At 39.2% G+C, this 21348-nt stretch overlaps 1 protein-coding gene across 4 annotated transcripts in view; it reads left to right on the top strand.

The window, feature by feature from the left end:
* pbx4 (pre-B-cell leukemia transcription factor 4) overlaps positions 1-21348 on the top strand; it is a 240271-nt gene that overhangs the window by 43264 nt on the left and 175659 nt on the right. For all 4 annotated transcript variants that reach the window (XM_039770401.1, XM_039770399.1, XM_039770402.1 and 1 more), the window contains one exon: positions 8269-8342. In XM_039770401.1, coding sequence (XP_039626335.1) covers positions 8269-8342 — 74 coding nt within the window. The remainder of the gene's footprint in view (positions 1-8268; positions 8343-21348) is intronic.

Raw genomic sequence — 21348 nt, 5'->3', positions numbered from 1 at the left:
TTTGAAAAAGAGATTGTATTTTATCTGTGAAGTGCCTTGAGCATGGGAAAGGCACTATATAAATAAAATATATTATTATTATTATTGTATTTTATGGTCCAAAATCGGCCTGCTTCCACAAGCCTTCATAAAGGGTTCCTGTGGACCACCCTTAATGATGTGTATTTCTTTCTCAATTTGCAAAGCTACTGTACTTCCTTTTCTGGGTACGTTTGACTGAACCCAGTGAGGTGGGGATGCTGACACTGTCCTGGGCTCAATGTGCGAGGCCTGTCCAGTGAAAAGCAAATGGCAGCAGAGTGTCGTCAGGCTCTCCTATTCTCGGGGATTGAGGATGTGGATGCTTTTCCATGTGTCCTAGTTTTTTTTTTTTGCTTGCTTCCCTTCTTTTCCTTTTGCCTTTTTCATCCTGCAGAGAGCATTAGCTCCATGATGGCAAAGAAAATCTCTGTGGAGAAATGCACTTAAAGTCATGTGCCATTAACGGATGACGGGTAGGTGGGTGGAGCTTCTCACAGCTAGCATTGGACACAAGGCAGGAACAAACCCAGCATGCCAGTCCACTTAAAGTACCACCTCAAAGCCACAACAATGGCAAAACCAATTGCAACACAAATAAATTATCTATCCATCCATCCATTATCCAACCCACTATATCCTAACTACAGGGTCACGTGGGTCTGCTGGAGCCAATCCTAGGGCGCAAGGCAGGAAGTAAACCCCGGGCAGGGCGCCAGCCTACCGCAGGGCACACACATGTACACCAAGCATACACTTAAGGACAATTTAGGATCGCCAGTGCACCTAACCTGCATGTCTTTGGACTGTAATAATCATTCGGCATACAGTCTGCGTCAGGCTCTGGCAGAAAAATCCGGTGCTGAGTGCTACATGTGAGCAAAAGGAACATCAATTATTAATACAAGATGGAAGACACTGTTGTACAGGAAGCAACCTCTGAAAACGATTTAGGGGTTTATGTTGACACAACATTTTCAACGGATGTGGGGCACACAGAAGCGATTAAGGCAAGTAAAATGTTAGGCGATATCATACAAAACTAGTGAATATAAGTCAATGGACGTTATGCTTAAACTATATAAAGCATTGGTGAGACTGTATCTGGAGCATTATGTGTAGTTCTTGTCATTACAGTGTAAGAAAGACATAGCAGCACTTGAAGCAGTGCAGATGGGAGCACCCAAGTGCATCATGGGACTTTAAGGGCATGTCCTGCCGTGACAGACTTAGAGAATTAAAACCTGTTTAGTTTCAGAGGCGACTCTGTGACCTCATCCAGGTATTTAAAAATCTTCAGGGGCATCGATTAAAGCAGAACCATCAACATTCTTTCAGCTCAAGGGTGAATCACATACACAAGGACATCAGTGGACATTAAGGGGAAGGGCTTTTAAAACTAAACCCAGGATGCACTTCTTTATGCAAAGAACTAACTACTGCGACATGGAGTTGAAGTAGAAACCTTGAGATCCTTAAAGAAAATGGATGAGATATTGGGGAGAGCTGAGCTATTAGCTGAACAAACTGGCTTGATGAACTGAATGGTCTCCTCTCGTTTGTCAGATTTGCTATGTTCTGAAAATCCCAGTAACATTCCCCAGGATGAATGCAGCTGTGGCGGTGTGTTGCACTCTCCCTGTCCTCCTCTGTTAGATGAGGCGCTCTTAGTTCTCTTCACCAAATGCTTTTATAGCATGCAGAATTTTAGAGTGTGGAAGATTGCAGAGGCCCCCCAGGGTTTGAGATGTGCTACTCTGGGGCTCCCGTATCTCCAGTGTCCTTTGGTTGTGGGCTTCTGCACTGGCATGGTGAGGTGACACTTATTATAAACAAAGTCCTCTCCCAGCAGAGCATAAGAATGACTTTTCTTTTACATAATCGTGAAGGCAAAAAGCAAGACTGTGTAATATGTAAAACGAAAGAACAAGAAATGTGACGTAAAAAGTAATAACATAAACCTGTCTTTTGTAAAAGAGAGAATAATGGTGCATAAGCAGATATAGATAGATAGATAGATATCTACGCTCACCTAAAGGATTATTAGGACCACCATACTAATACGGTGTTTGACCCCCTTTCGCCTTCAGAACTGCCTTAATTCTACGTGGCATTGATTCAACAAGGTGCTGAAAGCATTCTTTAGAAATGTTGGCCCATATTGATAGGATAGCATCTTGCAGTTGATGGAGATTTGTGGGATGCACATCCAGGGCACGAAGCTCCTGTTCCACCACATCCCAAAGATGCTCTATTGGGTTGAGATCTGGTGACTGTGGGGGCCATTTTAGTACAGTGAACTCATTGTCATGTTCAAGAAACCAATTTGAAATGATTCGAGCTTTGTGACATGGTGCATTATCCTGCTGGAAGTAGCCATCAGAGGATGGGTACATGGTGGTCATGAAGAGATGGACATGGTCAGAAACAATGCTCAGGTAGCCCGTGGCATTTAAACGATGCCCAATTGGCACTAAGGGGCCTAAAGTGTGCCAAGAAAACATCCCCCACACCATTACACCACCACCACCAGCCTGCACAGTGGTAACAAGGCATGATGGATCCATGTTCTCATTCTGTTTATGCCAAATTCTGACTCTACCATTTGAATGTCTCAACAGAAATCGAGACTCATCAGACCAGGCAACATTTTTCCAGTCTTCAACTGTCCAATTTTGGTGAGCTCGTGCAAATTGTAGCCTCTTTTTCCTATTTGTAGTGGAGATGAGTGGTACCCAGTGGGGTCTTCTGCTGTTGTAGCCCATCCGCCTCAAGGTTGTGTGTGTTGTGGCTTCACAAATGCTTTGCTGCATACCTCGGTTGTAACGAGTGGTTATTTCAGTCAGTTTCTCTTCTATCAGCTTGAATCAGTCGGCCCCATTCTCCTCTGACCTCTAGCATCAACAAGGCATTTTCCCACAGGACTGCCGCATACTGGATGTTTTTCCCTTTTCACACCATTCTTTGTAAACCCTAGAAATGGTTGTGCGTGAAAATCCCAGTAACTGAGCAGATTGTGAAATACTCAGACCGCCCGTCTGGCACCAACAACCATGCCACGCTCCAAATTGCTTAAATCACCTTTCTTTCCCATTCTGACATTCAGTTTGGAGTTCAGGAGATTGTCTTGACCAGGACCACACCGCTAAATGCATTGAAGCAACTGCCATGTGATTGGTTGATTAGATAATTGCATTAATGAGAAATTGAACAGGTGTTCCTAATAATCCTTTAGGTGTGTGTATATATATATATATATATATATATATATATATATATATATATATATATAGTATATAAAATATGAGAGAGAGAGAGAGATATAATATTATATATATAAATGGGTTCAATGCTTATTGTGTATACACACACCACACAGTTGTACTGAATGTTGATTGATTTTTTACTGCTTGCCTGCATTTTGCTTTAGGCTCTCTTACAGCGGCATAAAGTGTTTATTTTATGTCTTTCTCTTTTGCCATTTATACATTAGAAAATTTATTCAAGAATACCATATTTGAGTTGTTAGCACTTGAATTACATCACGTAAAATATAACTTAACATGTGGTGTTATTAATGTAGCCAAATGGTGCTAAGTAGATTCAGTGCTATGGATTTCAAACATCATGAAACTCTCTTTTCTGCTGATCTACAAGTGAATCCCCCTTTTTAATGTTTAAGCCCTTCAATTTGTGATGTTCACTTATAATAGTTAAGATTTAAGCTACTCTCAGTAGATGGGCCCATAACCTACAGAGGACGAATAGCTTAAAAAGAAGCGAGTTAGACTGCAAACATAGGAGCCGATTTAATAAATTCAGAAGTGCAGAACCCATGAACTGTACAAGAGGCTTGACCATGCAATGGCGATTCAGTTTTGTTGTTTTCTTTTCCTCTGAGTTAAGCTTGCCTTAGACTTTGAGTTGTGCATACGTATTGAATAATTGATTTTGGTTTTTGAAGCCTTTAAGGTCACTTGAATTCAGCTTTCTCTGTGGACGTTAAAATGAGCGTGGCATGCTTTTTATTTAATGGTATGACACAAGAACGTCATCTCTTGTACTCCTTCTCTGTGTTGATCGTAGTGGGGTGTGCTGGATTGAGAATGAGGGAGATGTGCACCTCCCATACTCTTGCTTCCCGATATTCACTGCAGCGTATGGCGCTGTGTGACAGCAATGTGTGCAGGTCCTGAACTTTCACTCTGTCTTATGCATAATGGCACAAGAAAAATGTCACGTGCAAATGTACCATTGCTCAGTCTCAATAACCACCGCATGCTGTTATAAGAACTAAATACTACCAGTCAAATGTTTTAGAGCACCTAACCCTAAATCTAACCTCAAGTTAGGAATCATTAAGTGTACAAACTTTATTCCAATTTTTGGTTCCTCCAAATTGTCTGCACCTTTTGCTGATGTAACAGCCAAGCTCTGGTAAACCTTTTGGTTCAGGATGCCAGTCACTTTGTGTAAGTCACCCCCATGGTCGTGTCCAGAGTGGCAAGATCTATTATCAGGCTGGCTGATTTTTGTGGTTTTAACTCTTATTCTTCCTAAATTTATACAAGTAGCAGTCTTTGCCTAAGTTTGCGTGAACACTAACCTGGCGGCAAAAATGAAATTAATTGACATTAATATTTGTAATTGAAAATGTATGTACATACTAGGCATATTACTGAGAATGGGCAAAGCCACATTTGTAATATTGTAGGAGCTTTGTAATGCCCCTAAGCTATTGCAGATTTACACAAATTCATGTAAAACTTAGAAATGTTTCTAATAGCCACATTAGATTGCTTGAAATTAAGTCACTTGTATTCTACTGAAGCAACACACCATTCGCTACATGAAGGGCTTTATAAGAGTGTCCTCGGGCCTTCCTTGGTGTGTTTAAGCTGCTTGTGTGGAGTGACCATGATATAGACTATTGGTCCATCTCTGCCATGCATGAGGTCTCGAGCTGCCATGTAAACTTGTTGACTTGTCCAGCTGCTTCATGTTCAGTTTGCAGATATACAACACCAGAGAGCTCTTACCTAATGTCTGACATGTAAAAATGTTCTTGCTAGGCTATCCGAAGGCCAAGCTGTTAATTTATCGGACAATCTTAAGTCCCTACCCTCACCTATGGTTAAGAGCTTTGGGTAATGACCAAAAAAATAAAGATGTGGATAAGGGCGGTTGAAATGAGCTTTCTTCGTAGGTTGGCTGGGCTCTCCATTAGAGACAGGGTGAGAAGTGCAGACATCTCGGAGAGGCTTGGAGTAGAGATGCTGACCCTCTGCATTAAGAAGAGTGCAGTGAGGTGGTTCAGGCATGCCTCCCTGTGGGGGTGTTACAGGCACAACCAGCTGGGAGGAGACCCTGGGGCTTGCTGGGAGGATTTTATCTTGCAGATGGCCTAGGAATGCCTTGGGATCCAGAAGTATGAGTTGGCAAGTGTAGCTGGGGAGAGGGACGTATGGGCCTCACTGCTAAGAATGTTGAACCCACAACCCAGCTTCGGGTAAGAGGTGGAAAATGAATGACAGTCTGTAGTATAGAGATGCTATTTAAGATCACTCTTATTCTTAAGCAGTGTGTTGTAATGGTTAAGACTTTGGACCTCAAACCCTGAGGTTGTGGGTTCAAATCCTGCTACTGACACATTGTGTCCATGAGGAAGTCACTTGACCTGCCTCTGCTCCAATTGGAAAACCAAAAAGAAACTTGACCAATTATATCAAATATGAGTCACTTTGGTTAAAGGCGCAGGCCAAATAACTAAATGTAAATAGAAATGTCTTAGTCCAACACCTCAATGGTTGCAACATCAGGCTTTTGTTATGCAGTGTGTGTGTTGTGGAGCTGTGAGAAGGAACACAACATTTGGATGTTTGTGGCAAACGTACAATTTCTGTGTTTCTGTGTCACTTAAGACATCTTTTACAGGTGTGATATCAGGATTCAGCGTGGCCGCAATCTTACCTGTGTGTGTGTGTGACGGACATGGAATCCTACAGTATCCTTACTCTCGCCCTTTACATTGTGTGTAGCACTGCTGTGTCAAGATCATCTTTACCCCACTGTGTGTGATGCAGAGATATTAATAAAGGACATCCTTACTCCGACTCCTCAGTGTGTGTGTGTGTGTGTGTGTGTGTGTGTGTGTGTGTGTGTGTGTGTGAGACGGACATGGAATCCTACAGTATCCTTACTCTCGCCCTTTACGTTGTGTGTAGCACTGCTGTGTCAAGATCATCTTTACCCCGCTGTGTGTGATGCAGAGATATTAATAAAGGACATCCTTACTCCGACTCCTCAGTGTGTGTGTGTGTGTTATGGAGACTTGTACAATAAAAAAGCTTTCCTCTGTGGTGTTTAGAGATGTTGCAAGGGCATGTAGATGCTTAAAATAAATAAAATTAATAAAACCGTATCCTGATTTTTCAGCGCACCTGATTAGAAATGCCATAGAACAGCCTCCTTTTCTTTGAGTTGTAGGTTTTTAGTAAGAACGTTCTTTCCACTAAAATTGTATTCGTCTTCTGTCACTTCAGCTTGTCTTGGTAAAATTAATAATCCTATTGGAAGAGATAAAAGCCTAGTATAGACTTGCACGTTCCCTTTACCGCTGTCTTGAATCTAGCGCCGTTTAGGAGAACCACATCAAACCTTGAGAATGTCCACTACTTGAAGGATCTGGAGCTCTTCTGTGTAGATTTCTGTTCAAAAAAATCGTAAACTGGTTAAAGTGCATTATTGACAGAGCCTAGTCAGTTGACGACAGTAAGCAATCCACATAGTAATCTGGTCATTGAAGGATTTTTTTTCCTTTCATGCCAATGTAGTGTGAAAAATTTGCCAAGTTGAAAGACAAACTAGATGGAGTGTTGGTGGTCCTTCGCATAATCATAATCATAATAATAATAATTCTTCCCATTTATATAGCACTTTCTTACTAATCAAAGAGCGTCATTGAGTGGGGAGCCACTTCAACCACCAGTAGTATGCGGCACCCACCTGGATGATGTGACGGCAGCCATTTTTGCTCCAGTATCCTCGACACACGTTAGCTGCTAGGTGGTGAAGGGATGAAAGAGAGAGCCCATTAGAGACGAGGGATGATAAGGGGCCAGAATGACTAGGCTGTGGTGGGCGATTTAGCAATGACATCACGATACACCCGACTCTTTATGTAGGATGCCCAGGGATCTTTAATGACCGCAGAGAGTCAGAACCTCGGTTTTATGGCTCGTTTACAATACAATGTCCCCTTTGCTGCACTGGGGCGTTGGGATCCACATACAGGATACCAGCAGCAACCCAAGCTTTTCCTATATGGTCTCCCATCCAAGTACTGGCCAGGCCTGAACGTGATTAGTTTCAAGTGGATGACCGCGTCTCAGAATCAGAATATCTTTATTGTCATTGTAACAAATACAACAAAATTAGGTGCAGTCCCTGCGGTGTCAAAATATAAATAAATATAATTACAAAAGGATAGGAAAGGATAAGAAGAAATAAGGTAGAACACAAACATTCAACATTCTCAAGTGCATGTGGTGAAATCCTAGTCTGTGAGTCCTAGTTCAAATTTATTCACACCTTTTGTTTTTTTTTTATGCATCTTTGTTAGTTTTCAGAATCTGGGACATTCTATTTGTAATGCTTCATATTCAGTTTTCAGTACTGTAGCCATTGATAAGCTCTGGCAGTGAGGTATCCGTCAAGCTTTATTTAATATATGGCTTTCATAGTGAAGCATTACTCTCGACTGACAAATGTAACAATCCATCCTTTTCTTATCATAGGTGCTGACACTCGTCACTTTCATTATTTCAAATTGTTTGGCGTCTTTGCACTGTCCTGTTTTTTACCTTGAGGTGAAAAAGGGAAGGGGGGTAATATACTGAAATAGGAACTTTAACTTTCCACTGCACAGCGGTGCATTATGGGAACTCTCTGGTGAGGGGTATGCCTCAGTTTTAGAAACCATTTACTGTTGTATTTTTTTCCCTTAACTCTTACAAACACACAAACCTTTTCCCAGTCTTAAATCCATTTTTTTCCCCCAATTCCTTCTGGATTGAAAAACCTCATCCTGGTTACAGCGGATTGCTGGCTGATCTGTGGCCAGGCCAGAGCAGGACCCCCAACTTTACATTTTTTTTTTTTTGTTTTTTCTTGGAATTGTCTTCTTGTACACAGTAATGTTTGACTGACGCTCTTCTTGTGTGTTAATATGTTAGTCTTGTGTCTCAACAGAAAACACGCACTGAACTGTCACAGGATGAAGCCGGCTCTCTTCAGCGTGTTGTGTGAAATCAAAGAAAAGACTGGTAAGCAGGGCATCAGGCTTTATTTTTACCACTATGCTGTTTTATTTGTGATGGGTGCTGTTTATCTTTGGTTGAGGGATGACTGGAGGGAGTTCTGGGTTAGTCGCAGTTTTTATGTTTAGTGGTGTCAGCTGGGTTAGGTGCAGTCCTGTAGGTGGGCGTCTCAAGGAATGCCTTTCTAAAAACAATGCCAGCTCTGTTCGGAGGTCTTGCCCGTGTTCTGTTGGTTTACGTTTTGCTTTGCAAAGGTGTGTTGCAGCTTTTAACACGCCGTCATACTCCATTCCTGTATTGAAGATTATCATATTTGTCTGATGAAGCTCACCAAGCAAAGGAGCCTCTTACTAAAAATAAGATTTTTTTTTTTTATATATAGTTTTATAAGTTAGAAGGTTTTGTTTTTTTTTTTCTTCTCCTTCTTGAGAGACGTGAAACTCGCCATGATGACAGAACTTGTTTTTCCAGCTCTTTGGTGAGACAGCAGCTCCTCTTGTTCTGTACATTTGTGAGCTGCTCCTAAAGTTTTCTTCAGTTTGTACATTTTATTGTTAAAAACCACAGAACAGATTTGAACAAAATCATTTGCCCAATCATGGAGGACCTTTAGGTGGTCAAGTGATGGTCACGGCTGAACTTTTATGAGTTGAAAAAATTGTAACATTCCTTTCACTTGTATGTTTGTGAGTGCATTTTTGTGTTTCCCCTTCTGACTTCTTGACTTTTGATTGTTCTGAAACGTTCACTAATTTAAGCTTGATCTTTGTGCAAAGCCTGATGGGAAACAGAATCCAAGTGAACAGGTAACACTGAAATTACTTGTCCGGTAAAGTAGTCAGCTTCTTAGAAGAAGTCATTTATTGCTGCATATTTAGCTGGAAGAAGGTCAAACAATCGCTCTCTGTTATTGTTGAGTGCCTGGCATATCTGTGGTGGGCTCCTGGCCCACTCCTCCATAGAGAGCTGCTTTGGCGTGGTAACGTGGGAGCTTTTCAACTGTATTGCTTATTTATGTTTTTGCACCAATATTCCTTTTAGAGTTTACTCAGGACTCTGCATTGGTCTTTCGGCCATTACATTGGAGACGGGTTTGTAGGTTTTGTCTTTCTTGTAGATTCCACTGCATGATGGGTAGCTTAATTTAACGGTCTCCAGTCGAGTTCTCTGACGAAAAGCAAAACTCTTGATTGTTCTGTAATGTTGAGTCCCAAATCACGAGGTTAGAACTGCCTTGCTTGACGGTTAACATCCACTTCTTCTTGTCGGGTGGTGCGTTTTTCTTTTTTTGACCCATTACACTGAGAATTTCACTGTTGACTTCTCTCTGTTGATCTCTTCCATGGCTGTGTGTGTGTGTGTGTGTGTTTTCTGAACAAATCAACCAACCAACAAGGTTTGCTTTTTGTGCTTACAAAAATAACGAGCCTCCAATATCTGTATTTTAAAAATACATACTTGCCTACCACATAAGAAGCTAATGTGTTTTTATTTAGAGAAAATGCTGCGTCTACGTCTAGTGCCCCATCTGGTGCTGGTTCTTGGCTTTCACCTAGCATTGCTGAAATAGGTCTCTGCTCTTGGTGACCCTGAGTTTGAAATACGCAGATTGAAAAATGCTCGGCCCAAGCTCAAGTTGAAGAACCTACATCCTTGTACTTTCATCCAGCCATTTGTCTCTCCATATCGCAGTACCATTGAGGGTATGAGGGGAACTCATTTTGTTTGTAACCAATATATATTCAGACATTGGTGCTGATTGCTTTGTAATTATAACATTAGAACAATCTGGACGAGAGCAGGCCGTTCATCCCAACAAAGCCCGCCAGTCTGCTCAGTTCTTCTAAAACAACATCAAGTCAAGTTTAGAAGGTCCCTAAAGTCCTACGGTCTACTGCTCTACTTGGTAACGTACTCCATGTGTCTGAGGTTCTTTGTGTGAAGAAAAACTTTGTAATTTTTGTGTGAAATTTACCCTTAAAATGTTCCAACTGTATTCCCGTGCTGCTGTTTAAATGATTTTAAAGTCACCGTCTTGATCCACTGAGCCAATTCCCTTCACCATTTTAAACACTTCAGTCGGGTCTCCTCTTAATCTTCTTTTGCTTAAACTGTAAAGGCTCAGCTCTTTTAATCCTTCTTCATAACTCATCCTCTGTAGTCCTGGAATCAGTCACTCTTCTCTGGGCTTTTTCTAGTGTTGCTTTGTCCTTTTTTTTTTTTTTTTTTGTAGCCTGGAGACCAAAACTGCACACAGGCCTCCAGACAAGGCCTCACCAGTGTGTTATAAAGCTTGAGCACCTCCTGTGACTTGTAGTCCACACATCAGCGCGCTCTATAACCTGACATTCTGTTAGCCTTCTGAACTCTCTCTGGCAGTTGATTGTGACGACTCAACAGTGACTCCTAAGTCCTTCTCATAAGGTGCACTCTTCGTCTTCTGGCTTCCCATTGTGTATTCAAAGCTCACATTTTTACTTCCTACATATAATACTAATATTATTATTCTTTTGTTATTCTTTTTGTTACTAATGTTATTAACACTAGTAGACTTTAGTAGATTGTAGGTTTTTAACAAATGGCTCTGTTTGCTTGTTGAGGTTGAATGAAATCTCCTTCATCTGCAAACTCATTTGTACCAAGTATGATGGCTTTTTTATGAAATATCTCAGGGTTGTCCAGCATAGACGTTCAAGAGTTTAATTATATCTGTCTGTGTCTGGTGTTTTAAAGCATTGCTGCAGATAGCAGACATCACGTAGTATATGTGTACCAAATTTCAGGTCAATAGTTGAAACGGTTTGCGAGCTACAGGTGATTTAAAATCCTGGGCAGACAAATATGGTAGTATATGTCGAACAGCCACGGATGTCACCTGAAACTCCCCCCGTATTATATAGAAAGATACACACAGGGTGAGTGGAATTATATTAACATTTGAATGGCGGAAACAGTTTATTCACAAAACATACTTCAGATGTGCAAGATGATTTACAGAAATGGATCAACCTGTTTGCCGTCATGTTCAACACACGGACCATATGTGGCACAAAAATTGTATACAGGTATTTAAATAGCATTACAATTAGTGTTAACATAATTTAGACTCACCCTGTGTGTGTATATAATTGTATGTATATGAGGGTATATATATATATATATATATATATATATATATATATATATATATATATATATATATATATAAATTTAGGCCCATAAGTATTTGGATAGTCGTACAATTTTCATAATTTTGGTTCTGTGCGCCAACACAATGAATTTGAAATGAAGCAATAGGATGTGATTGAAGTGTAGACTTACAGTTTTAATTCAAGGGGTTTGAGTTCTCTTTAATGTTCCTGAAGGCTGATTTGACCACTCCTGGTGTTTCTGCTCTCTCTCTAAAGTGTTTGTTTCGTTTTCTTTGCCTAATGATGGCCTGTTATCACTTGCGTGGACAGCTCTTTGGACCTCATATTGAGAGTTCATAGTGACAGCTTCCAAATGCAAATGTCACACTTGGAGTCAGCTGCAGACCTTCTACCTGCTTAATAGTTAATGAAATAATGAGGGACCTACACCCACCTGGCTCTGGAACAGCACGTCAGTCAAATGTCCAAATACTATTAAGCCCCTGAAAATAGAGGGACATTGTATAAAAATGGCTGTCATTCCTAAATGGCTCATACAATTTTTCTGTGAGACCCTCTGAATTAAAGCTGAAAGCCTGCACTTCAATCATGTAATGATTTTATTCATTTCAGGTCCATTGTGGTGGTATATAGAGCCAAAATTATGAAAATTGCGTAACTATCCAAATGCTTATGGACCTGTAATTCAGTGTATGTATGTTCAAAAGAGTAAGAAAAATGCAAGAAAATTCAGAGCTAAAAAAACAGAAAAGAATAGAAAGCTAAAATTTTGTTTCATTCATTGCTTTTATCTACACCTTGTGCACGTGTGTGTGTGTGTGTGTGTGTGTGTGTGTGTGTGTATATATAATAGTTTTCTTTACGTTATACCATCCATATTACACAGGAGCTGTATATATGGTGTTTTATTCTCGTAGTTGTTTTGCAAGTTTGTAAATGTCTGAAGATTTCTACAAGAGCGTGTATAATAGGTAGATTGTTCTGTTCCCCAGCAGAGATGTCAAGTGTAGAGTACAAAAACAGGCAATTATTGGCTGGCAATGAGCAGATTTGTTTGATGATCAGTTGGTAACGTCAGCTGGCATGCAGCTTGTGTTAGGGTGGGGGTTACTTATTTTCACAGCAGGGTCCGCTTGGTTATTGCAGCAACCCCCTTCCCCTTCTCCAAACCTTGAGCTGCACACAAACTTAGCTCCTACAGAGAAAAGGGCTTCTTGGTAGTAGTAAATTTTAAAGGCATGATGACAGAGCATGAAATTAGAAATAGCTAGGAGCAAAAAGGGGGGGGGAAAAATCCTTGCGCTCTTCTCTCTATCTCCCCCCTCATTCACTATAGACGTGGATATCTGACATTTTAAAGCAAATTAAGTGACGGCGTCTGATCTTTACAGAAAGAGGCAGAAGAACAGAAAGAGGATTCGCCCACCAAGAATGCAAATGTGAGAGCCTTCAGCCCTCACTGCTAGCATGACAGACGACCATTACACGGTCATAGAGGGAGGTCGTAGCGAAGGAGGGCTTTGCTTTGCCTGCCCTTGAGGAGGCATTTAATCTTTTCTGAACAATTGAAAGTGCTGTGAACATGTTTAAATCAAAACTTGCTTTACCAGTAATTTTTTGTTACTATTCATGTACAGTATATAATATACACTCATGAGCACGCTTAGGATTGATTACATACGATTATTTAATTTTATTTTCCCCTCCAATTTTAAGATTCTGTTTTCATGCGACATTGTCACCTCAGTTGCCTGTGCAGGGCAGCACAAACATTGTTTAATGTCAGCTATGCAGTATCTCCGTTTCATACTGTATATACGTGTATGGGTAGGTCTTCATCTCCTAGATCCAGGCTCCTGAGGTTGCATTTCACACCTCATTGTTATCTGTGTGCAGTTTGCTAATTTTGTCAGTTTGGATTTCTCTCTAGTCAGTTTTTCACACATATCGAAGAAAAGCATGGAAGTTTTTAATTTCTCCCTGCATTTGCATGCAGGCAAAATGCTGCAAAGACTTGGCGGTAGGCTATGTGGCATATTAATGTTTACATGATATGCAAGTGAGGGATTGGCATTTTGTGATTTGTCCTCATTCATTTGAAAATTTCGCAATTAGGAAAAATGTAGATAAACAAAATTACTTGTCCATTTAGCTCAAACTGCGTCTTGTTGCACTGCTTTTAGAACTCCAGATAAGAGTCTTGTGATTCTTTAAGCTGATGTCTGCGTTTGTTTCGTAATTTAATGCTGTCTTGGATGCATCCAAATAGCTTCTATTTTGAGATTTAAGACCTATACTCAAATATGTCAACTTATAATATGTCTGTGTACAGTACAGGTATATGTATATTTTACAATAGACAATTTTAGCATAGTTGTCTATACTGCTGTGTCATCGTTCAGATTCGGAGTGGAACAATGTCCGTAGTTTTTTGCTTGTTCTCCACGTCTTTGTGGAGTATTCTCTGAGTGTTCCCTCATCACAAAGATGTTTAAGCTGCACTAAACTGCAGCTTGTGTAGGTGTTAGTGTGCTTTGAGAGACTGGCATCCCATCCGAATCCATTACAGTAGGCCCCAGCCCTAATAATTCTAACAGTGGATTAGCTGGGTTTAGAAGAGGGATGCTTCGATAAGGTTTTTTTAGGGTCAATCACTAAGTTCATGGCCGATTCTCTTACATACATACACACATATATATGTGTGTATATAGATATATGTGTATAATGTTTATGTATATATAGATATATAGGTATATATCATGTATATATAGATATGTTGTTATATAATACGCTACCGTGGCTGTCCATTTGTCTGTCCTGGATTTTAAATCGCCTGTAGCTCACAAACCATTTGAACTATTGACCTGAAATTTGGTACACATATACTACGTGACGTCTACTGTCCAATTTCGAGGTGATGATTGACCTCCAAGGTTATTCCTATTTTTATTTTATTTTATTGTAGAATCAACTCTCGGTAACGGCCAGCAGGGCGTCCTTCTCATTCCCTGTCACCTTCGCCGTGACTTCCCCTACCTCTTCATATCTTAAATCATTCTTGAGGCAGATTGAAGACTTAAGTGCCAGCTTAAGTGAAAAATGAAGAAAAACGAAGTTAGTAACTGCAACACAAACACTGACTTAATCAGTTTTAATGCAAAAAAATGCAGACAAAAGAAGAAGCGGACCAATAGGGTGGAGAAAGGAAGAGCTGCTCAGAAAGCAGAAAGCGCATCAACGTCTGAGCAAACAAACGATAAACGTACAGAGAAAGAGGATGAAAACTATAAGTCAAGTGTATTCACTGCATGTTACTAGTGTGTGTGTATGTATGTGTGTGTGTATATATATATCTATATATATATCTATATATATATATCTATATATCTCTCTATCTATCTCTATCTATCTATCTATTTATCTATCTATCTATCTTGCCTACTACACTAAAATTACTATCTATCTCTTCTTTAATAAAAGCCCTGTGTGCGTCCAGGTGTCCGTGTGTGTGTCATCTGCTGAAATGCGCATGCGCGGGAGCCGTGACACACATCGCACCGTGCCCCGCCCATGCGCACAGCACCTTGGTCGCACACACACACGAAGCTGGGCACACAGTGAATGGCCTATCCGCGGCAGCGCATAATAAGCAAATAAAGCACACACTGGAAGCTGGGTACACAGTGAATGGCCTTGTGGCCACATACAAGCCAGTATTACTGTAAGAAAAAATATTACGGACATATCTACTAACAACATTGCCACCCAAAAAAAAAAAAACACGTCAAGTAGGACAAAAGACACAGACAATCAAATCCTATATAAGTAACATCTCCTGGAAGAACGGTCAGCTCAACAAGTAAACATCAACAAAAGAGAGGCTGAAAAACAAAGTAAAATGAGAGCAAATAGATCGATTGGGAAAAAAAAAAGAAAATGAGCGTCAGAAAAATGCTAAGAGAGAGAGACTCAGAAGAGCAAACCTTACAAAAAAGTTGGCATTTACTTGCCAGAACCAGCATTCAGCCATGGTCAGTTATATGTTGCATTATCAAGAGTTAGAAGTTATCCAGATGTTGTTGTCAAGGTTGTAGATGGTCCTGAACAAGGCAAACTCTTGCCAAACTCAGACAGAATATTTACAAGAAATGTTGTCTATAATGAAATTTTATAGAAAAATTTCCTGAGGTAAAAAAATATCTTCTTCAGATTTTGTGTATTACAGATTGTTACAAAGGTTTACACTAAGGCAATATTAATTATACTTACTGTATTGTCATACTTTTCTATTTTTTTTATTATTAATTTACTTAAGGCTTCTTGCAAAAATATTTTTGACAAAAAAAAAATTAAGACATGGTCCCTTGCCATTTAATATAGACTGTTCCTACTAATGTTTATGCAATACTGTTCTACAACAACAACAACATTTATTTATAAAGCACATTTTCATACAAACAGTAGCTCAAAGTGCTTTACATATTAAAGAATAGAAAAATGAAAGACACAATTATAAAACAAAATAAATCAACATTAATTAACATCGAATAAGAGTAAGGTTCAATGGCCAGGGGACAGAAAAACAAAAAAACTCCAGACGGCTGGAGAAAAAATAAAATCTGTAGGGATTCCAGACCATGAGACCACCCAGTCCCCTCTGTAACTCTGTTATTGTAACGGGCTTAATGTCTAGTATATATATATATATATATATATATATATATATATATATATAGTGTGTGTGTGTATGCTTTGTCTATAAGTGGTATGGTCCTAGGCACCGTAGATAGTGAAAATGTCATTGATCACACCATTAATATGTATAATGTTTATATATGTATATGCATGTATGTATATATATATATCTATATCTATATATCTCTATCTATCTCAGTAGCTTTAAATGCAACATATACTTGTTTGCAGTAATGTTATTTTGCCCACAACAGCAGAGGTGGATATTACACCTTGTGTAAGTGTAGCACAGCAAAGACTAGGAGGCAACACAGTTTCATAAAAATGAGCTAGCCAGGAGAGATGTACACATGAGAATGTGAATGTGGTGAGTAATACTGAGTGATAGTCAGGAAGCTGGAGGTCTTTCTCTGTTGTGCCGCCATGTGCATTGGCGAATGTAACAGAGGAAGCATATGGGAGGCAGATTTCTTGTGTCACGGCCTGCCAGGGTGATTGAGACAGAACAAGAATTTGGAAAGGAATGCATCTTGCTGCTGCTTGTGCTGCTGTGGATGAGATCAAGAATGAGTATTGAAAGTGTGTGTGTGTGTGTGTGTGTGTGTGTCTCCCTCTTTCAGGTACAACTGCATCAGACCGAGCAAGACAAGCTACTGTTCTGCTGTTAAAGAATAAAACAAGGTGCTGCATCATTAGTGTTTTTTTTTTTTTTTTAATGTAGTTTCCTTTTTTTGTGTTTTGCCATTATTTTGTGTAAATTTGAGCTAATGCGTAAATTAAGATAAGACAATGTAACTTTTGCGGCATATACTATAGCACTATTAATCATTTTAGTACCACAGGACCCTAGTTAATCATCATTCTGCGCCATGTCATCTTTGAAGTACTTATTACTAATCTTTTTACGGTTCTTAAATTTAAAGATACTAACAATTGTGCTTTGGCTGTGTTTTTTGGTGGCTTTTCTGTATCCTGATAGGACTGTTGGTCTCATCCCTTCTCTAGTCAGTGATAGGATGCTGGAGGACACTTAGCATTTGTGGAGGAGTTGTGGAAACATGACATCGCTAGAATACATGGACTGTACCGCTTTTGTCCAATTCATGTGCATATTTAATGTGACTGCTTATTGTAACTGAACACACACCACAGTGTCGTAGAGAGATCTGAGAGCCGGAAGCTGATGACACAATACTTCATCTTAAGCATACCCTTTAAGATTAGAGGTCCAAATCTTCCCTTCAGTCTAAAATTTTTCTTGTGTTTTAAGGAATTTGCCTTTTTGTGTTTTTTATTTTTTTTTTAATTTATATCGCAGTAAGAGCTTTCTTACATTCTAAAGACAGCACCCATCTTTAGGGTTTTTTTTTCTTCCCCCTGCCGTCTTACTTTAGGTAGTTTTAGTGCTTTTGTGGGCAAACAATCTTGCTGCTGATTCCTCATCTCGACATGAATGTGGATTGAATGTCGGCCTCTGCCTTCTGTCAGTGTGATGTGCCAATCACCCGCGTCTGGTAGACGGTAAGGGGTGAAGGGGCGTTGCAGGCTGTCTCCTGATAGGTCAGTTCCAGCTGTCTCCTTGGAAACCTGCTGTCTTTTTACCTAATGTCATTCGCTTTGATTTTTCCATCTAGTGTTGAAGTGGCAGTGAAAGAACAGGAGGAGGACAAGGAGAGATTGTGGTGTGTTCTTGGTGCTGGGGTGGTGGGGGGCTTGGGTTGGGGTGCTCCAGGGCTTGTGATGACCACACTGACGTCAAGGACTATAAGCATAGTACTTACAGGTGGGGAGATGGTGGAGCAGAAAACAAGTTATGTACTATGCTGTTCGGCTAAATCAACTGCGGACTGGACTAAAGGTTTCCCCCTCACATACCTTCATTCAACAGCATGTGCTCATGGGGTCAGGACTAGGTCATGGTTCTGTCACTAAGGCTCATATTTAGCCATGTCTGCTCATTCTCAAGCACAATTGCACATTCCTTCTGGCTTGTTTTAAATTGAGATTAATGCCACAGGCAGCACATACCAGCAGTACATGGCAGGACTTGCACCCACAGTTATGTGGAAAGGGGACTTTTGCTAGAACACCTTTCTTTGTTTTTGTTTTTAAGTTTTCCTTTTATTTAATAAGTGTTGCTGATTGAACTATTCATCCAATTATTAAATAGAATGATGATTTGGAAGAGTCGAGGGTTGTTATCTTTGTGACTTGGATGTCTGTTTTATTCCATACTGCATTTTTATAAACAAGTCATGGGGTCCGCTTGTAAGAGTTGACCTCAACATTCTAAAGTTATCCTGTCGGTGCATTTGAGGTCTCGAGTAGAGGGGACCACACTGTATATTCATGGCAACGTGCTTTTGGTAATATGCGACTTAAATCACTCATAAAAATGGTGAATGCCTGTTCTGTAATGCAGTGTTTAGTTATCTGTAAAGTCATTTGTGATGCAGAGAGAGACTCATTTATTAGAGCAAATTTCATTTTTTACCATTGTTTTTGATTTTTTTCAAGAGTGACTATTTACTGAAAATCATAGCAAAAGAAAACAGTTGCTATATAAAGGGCCCATTTTAGTGACGGGTGTGTTTTTATGTATATATTTTAAGAAATTCATTATTTAATGAGAATTGTTTGTGTGTATGTATGTATATATACAGGGGTGGGCAAAAGTAGGTTTATAGTATGCGAAACACAGTTTATTCTTATTATTTTATCATTTGTAATATTTGTCATCTTATTATTAAAGTGCACTTCAGTGTAGCAATCATAACCTTTTGACTTCTATGTGAACTGTAAACCTACGTTTGCCCACCTGTGTGTGTGTGTGTGTGTGTGTGTATGTATGTATGTGTGTATGTATGTATGTATGTGTGTGTGTATGTATGTAATGTGTATATATATATATGTATATGTATGTATATATGTATGTATGTGTATATATATGTATATGTGTGTATATATATGTATATATGTATATATGTGTGTGTATATGTGTATATATGTATATGTGTGTATATGTGTATATATGTATGTATATATATATATATATATATATATATGTATATATGTATATATATATGTATACACAAACACACACACACATATATGAGTATATACAGTATGTATGTATATAATATAAAATATGCATTGCCATCCATAATGTTTGGGACAACGACCCATTTTTCCTCCATTTCCCCCTCGGCTCCACAGTTTAAAATTACACACAAAGTGTGAAATTGGGGGGCCATGTAGAAAGAGTGTTGTTTCTACATGGCTAATACCCTTAAATGAAAGTTTGCAGTGTGAACTTTAATCACCTCTGAATTGTTTGATTTGTAAGTTTTAAGCTGGGAAGCAGAATAGTAAATCAAAGATAAATGTGTCATTGTCCTAAATATTATGGAGGGCACAGTGTTGTGTGGTTATGTGTGTGTGTATGTACGTATCCAAGAACTACTGAACATACAATACACGTTTGTCAAACTGTAAATGTCAGATGTTTCGTGAAGGGCATAAAATAGTGAATAAAATCATTAATATGCATTATTGATGACTTACCCTGAAGCATATTGTGTGAAGGAAAAGAAAATACTACTGTTGGACATTCTTAGCCCAAATGTAAAACAAGATACCTTTTTTAGTTTCTTACAAGACCACAGCCCACCATGTACTATAGTTTGTTTTTTCCACTTTCATGTGATGCCATTTCAAGGGGTGAATTTGCTAACCTTGAAAGCACATTAGCTGGAGCCAGTGGTCTGTTCTCTATGGATATAATAACACAGACGTATGTGCAACTGTGCATTACGATCCACAGAGCTCTAGCACCCCAGCATGTTAAATGCAGACAGCCTTAAATCAGGTGATCTTCCACCATATTAGATAAAAAAAAGACACATTGTAATTTTAAAAGTCCAAGTAATTCAAATTAGCAGTATAAAATTTTCAATATCCTTAGACTAACAAATGAAATTGGAGTCAATCCAGTGTTTTGATTAGCACATTTTGTAGTCGTTCTTCAGTCTGTACACTTAAGACAGTTAAGTCTTTCAATGTGCAAAAAAAATGATCAATTACATCCATAGAAGACACATCCAGTCTTATATACTGCATTGTTTGCACTTTGCAGATGTATTGCCATTCATCATGATTTCAAATTCTCGTAAATAATATTAGTAGACTTTCAATAGAAATTATTCTGTTCTGTTATTTCTGCAATTTTTAGAGCGGCCTTTGGATTTTGCTGATCTCATAGAATTGTTTCCAAAACATTAAACCTGTTTGTACTTTTGCTTTTATTTGTGGCTTCTCCATTTTCTACTCTCATACTAAACTGAGTGTCCCATAATGCACTACTGTACAACACAAATACACGTCAAATCCCGTTACAGTAAATACCGAAGTAATGAAATTTTCAGAATAGCTGATGCTTTTTTTGGCCTGGACAATTGTTCATACAACATGTACATTTCAGTATAATAAATTTTTTTTGACCAAAAATGGCCACCAAAGGTGATAATGTGATGCAAAAAATATTTAATGCCACGACTAAACTTTTTGCAGAGTCTCGGGAACACCACTACAGACTGTCTCTTTCTTGTTAGCCCATAAGAAAGTGACCGTATGGTAAAATTTCCAGTCTCTGGGCAGTCTCAGCGAGGCTTGGCAACAGTGAAGACGCAACATCATACACATAGCTGAATTTTGAATCCGTGCTTCACCAAGTGTTTGCGTGGGTAGTAGGTGTGTTGTGTGCAAATATTGTTCGAGTTTCATAGCACTTCTTTAACTTTTCTTTGCGACTGGGGAAAAAAAAAAAAGTGAGAAATGGTATCCGTATACGCTGGAAAAAAAAGTTACATCTAACGTCACATTTTCAAATAAGATGCACTTTTTTTATACAGGTATTATCAAGCTTGTATCACAGATTTGCAGGAGGCGCGTCCAGGTTTCCAAGGAAAATATACGTACTTTATTACTGTATAGAGAAGGCAGGTATAGTCTCAAGACTTCATTCAAAATAGGGGCTGTTATTTCAGCACTCAAGCACACAACTTATGAACCCATGACATGGGCAATCGCCCTGCTTTAGCTACCATCTTCACATTAGAAGAACACCAGCGGCTTGGAATCACCGTTTTGGCAGACCAGGAGAGTGT

This window comes from Polypterus senegalus, chromosome 12 (assembly GCF_016835505.1).
Source record: "Polypterus senegalus isolate Bchr_013 chromosome 12, ASM1683550v1, whole genome shotgun sequence".
NCBI classification, from domain to species: Eukaryota; Metazoa; Chordata; class Cladistia; order Polypteriformes; family Polypteridae; genus Polypterus; species Polypterus senegalus.
Note: the sequence above shows the minus strand (reverse complement) of the source record. Positions and strands in the feature narration are given on the sequence as shown.